General features: G+C 64.0%; 1 protein-coding gene across 1 annotated transcript in view; it reads right to left on the bottom strand.

The window, feature by feature from the left end:
- Window positions 1-124: 124 nt before the first annotated feature.
- The window catches only part of LOC103757513 (all-trans-retinol 13,14-reductase), a 7,000-nt gene continuing 4,737 nt past the window's right edge, over window positions 125-2,387 (bottom strand). Inside the window, exons 5-8 of the mRNA XM_029963530.1 lie at window positions 2,221-2,360; window positions 1,861-2,027; window positions 864-1,023; window positions 125-378 (exon numbers count right to left, since the gene is read on the bottom strand). Of these exons, the coding sequence (XP_029819390.1) occupies window positions 233-378; window positions 864-1,023; window positions 1,861-2,027; window positions 2,221-2,360 (613 nt within the window). The 3' untranslated portion in view covers window positions 125-232. The remainder of the gene's footprint in view (window positions 379-863; window positions 1,024-1,860; window positions 2,028-2,220; window positions 2,361-2,387) is intronic.

A 2,387-nucleotide genomic window follows, 5' to 3' on the forward strand; every position in this document is an offset into this window, starting at 1 on the left:
TCCCCATCCCATCCTCATCTCCACTCCATCCCACCCCATTTCTGTCCCCACCCTGACTCCATCCCCATCTCCATCCTTTTTCATCCCCATCCCTATTCTATCCTCATTCCCAGAGACAGGCAGAGGCCAGTGGGACATCAGGGTTTACTGAGCAGGGAGCAAACTCCCAGCCCAAAGCCATTCCCTAGGATAGGTGTCCCCACACCCGGTGTCCCCATGGCCGGTGTCCCCCTCACGCCGTGTGCCGGCCCTGGCGCCGCTTGATCTTCCTCTTGAGGAGCAGCAGGTCCAGGTAGAGCAGGCGGCCCAGGACAGCCGAGGCGCAGAGCAGCCCCCCGTGCACGGCCCCTGCCAGCCCGCAGGAGAACACGTCCTGCCCTGGAGACAGGCCACCGTGGGACATGGCCACCCCAGGGGGGGACATGGCCACCACCAGGGAGGACATAGACCCCCCCCAAGGAGAAGACAGCCACCCCTTGGGGGCAGGGTCACCACCCTGGGGGACATGGACACCCCCAGGGAGGACCTGGCCACCATCATGGGGGGGAGTATCTGGTCATCCTTGTGGAGGACACAGCCACACCCAGGGGGCACATGGTCACCCCCGCGGGGGACCCAGCTACCACTCTTGGGGACATGGCCACCACAATGCAGACCCAGCCAACCCTGTGGGGAACCCAGTCACCATCATGGAGGACATGGCCACTCTCAGGGGGAACAGAGTCACACCTTGGGGACTTGGTCACCACCATGGTGCATCCAGACACCCCTCACTGCAGGGAGCCCCTGGGGACATCATCCACAGCCTGGAGCTGGTCATGGGGACAGCAAGACAGGGGGACGTGGGGACACTCCTTCCTCACCTGTCAGGTAGAGGTTCCTCACGGGGGTGTCGGCTCTCAGGGTGGCCATCACGGTGGGGCAGAAGCGGCCCAGGTCGTGCTCGGCACCATACATTGCCCCGTGCGGGGCCGCCAGGTAGTGCTGGTTGGTGAGCGGTGATGCCGCCTCCACGAACTCCACCTGCCCGGGCACAGGGTGCTCGGGGCATGCCGGGGGACACCAGGCATGGGGGGCATGGATAGGCCCATCCCACCCCACAGCAGGTCCCACCACAACAGGTCCGAGCCCATCCCACGCGGAGGTGCTGGGGCTGCGGAGCCGCATCACAGGGCACCCTGTCCTCGCTGGGCACCCCAAACCCACGGGCACCCCTTCCTGTTGGGCACATTCCCTTTGGGTATCCCAGCTCCAAAGGGTGCCCTGTCATCACCAAGCACATCTCTGCAGGGCATGCTGCTCCCACAGGGCACTCCATCCTGCCTGGGCATCCATCCTATAGGGCACTCATCCCACAAGGCATCTCATCCCACCTGAGCACCCAATCTTCACTCTGCACCCATACCCAGGGGGCACCCCACCCCTGTGGGACACCTCAACCCGCCCCACAGACCACCCCATTTCTATGGGGCGTCCCACCCACACAGAACACCCTATTCCCCACTGAGCATGCCATTTCCACTGTGCATCTATCCCTGCAAGGCACCCAAACCCCATGAGGTGTCCCATCCACACAGGGCACCTTATTCCGCACTGGGCACCCCAACCCTGTAGGACACCCAGTCCCCACTGTGCACCCCATTTCCACTGTGTTTGCCCATCCCTGTGGGACACCCCAAATCTGAAGGGACACCCCAAATCCCAAGGGGCACCCCAACCCCACGGGGCACCCCAAACTCCACAGTACACCAGGATGCTGCATCCCTACACTCCCTCCCCTCCCTGGAAATCACTCTGTGCCCATCATGCCCCCTCCCCTCTGGGCACCCCGAGGCATGGCAGGGCTCCCCGTGGGGTCACCTTGTCCCTCAGGTGTGGAAAGCGGAGCAGGGCCCTCTCCAGCAGCCGCTGGGCGATGGACATCTTGTACTGCTGGTAGTCGGGGCTGCGGTGCCTGGGGAGGCTCCCGGCCCACTCCTCAAACCACTCATACCGTGCCATGGTCAGGATGGTCATGCACGACCGACCTGGGAGGGGGACACAGCTGGTGACACCCCCTGTGCCACCACAGGACCACAGTGGGGGTGCCAGCCAGGGACACGGCGACAGTGGTGGTGCCCACCTCGGGCTGGTGGCATTGAGGAGCCTCTGACCCCTCGAAGCTGAGCAGATCAGGGGTGCAGAGCTGGGAGTGGCCTGAGGGGTCTCCAGTGCTGTTACCTGGGTGCCGCTGCTCGTAGGTGGGGTCCTTGGCAGCGGGGAAGGTGATGAACATCATGGCCAGGTTTTCAGGGACGTCGTCACGGCTCAGGGCAGCGTAGCGAGTCATCCTGCGGGCAGAGAGGGTTGTGATGTACCCACTGTGCACCCACCCACCCACCATGTAC

Source organism: Manacus vitellinus, unplaced genomic scaffold (genome assembly GCF_001715985.3).
Source record: "Manacus vitellinus isolate BGI_N305 unplaced genomic scaffold, ASM171598v3 scaffold_102_pilon, whole genome shotgun sequence".
Taxonomy (NCBI): domain Eukaryota; kingdom Metazoa; phylum Chordata; class Aves; order Passeriformes; family Pipridae; genus Manacus; species Manacus vitellinus.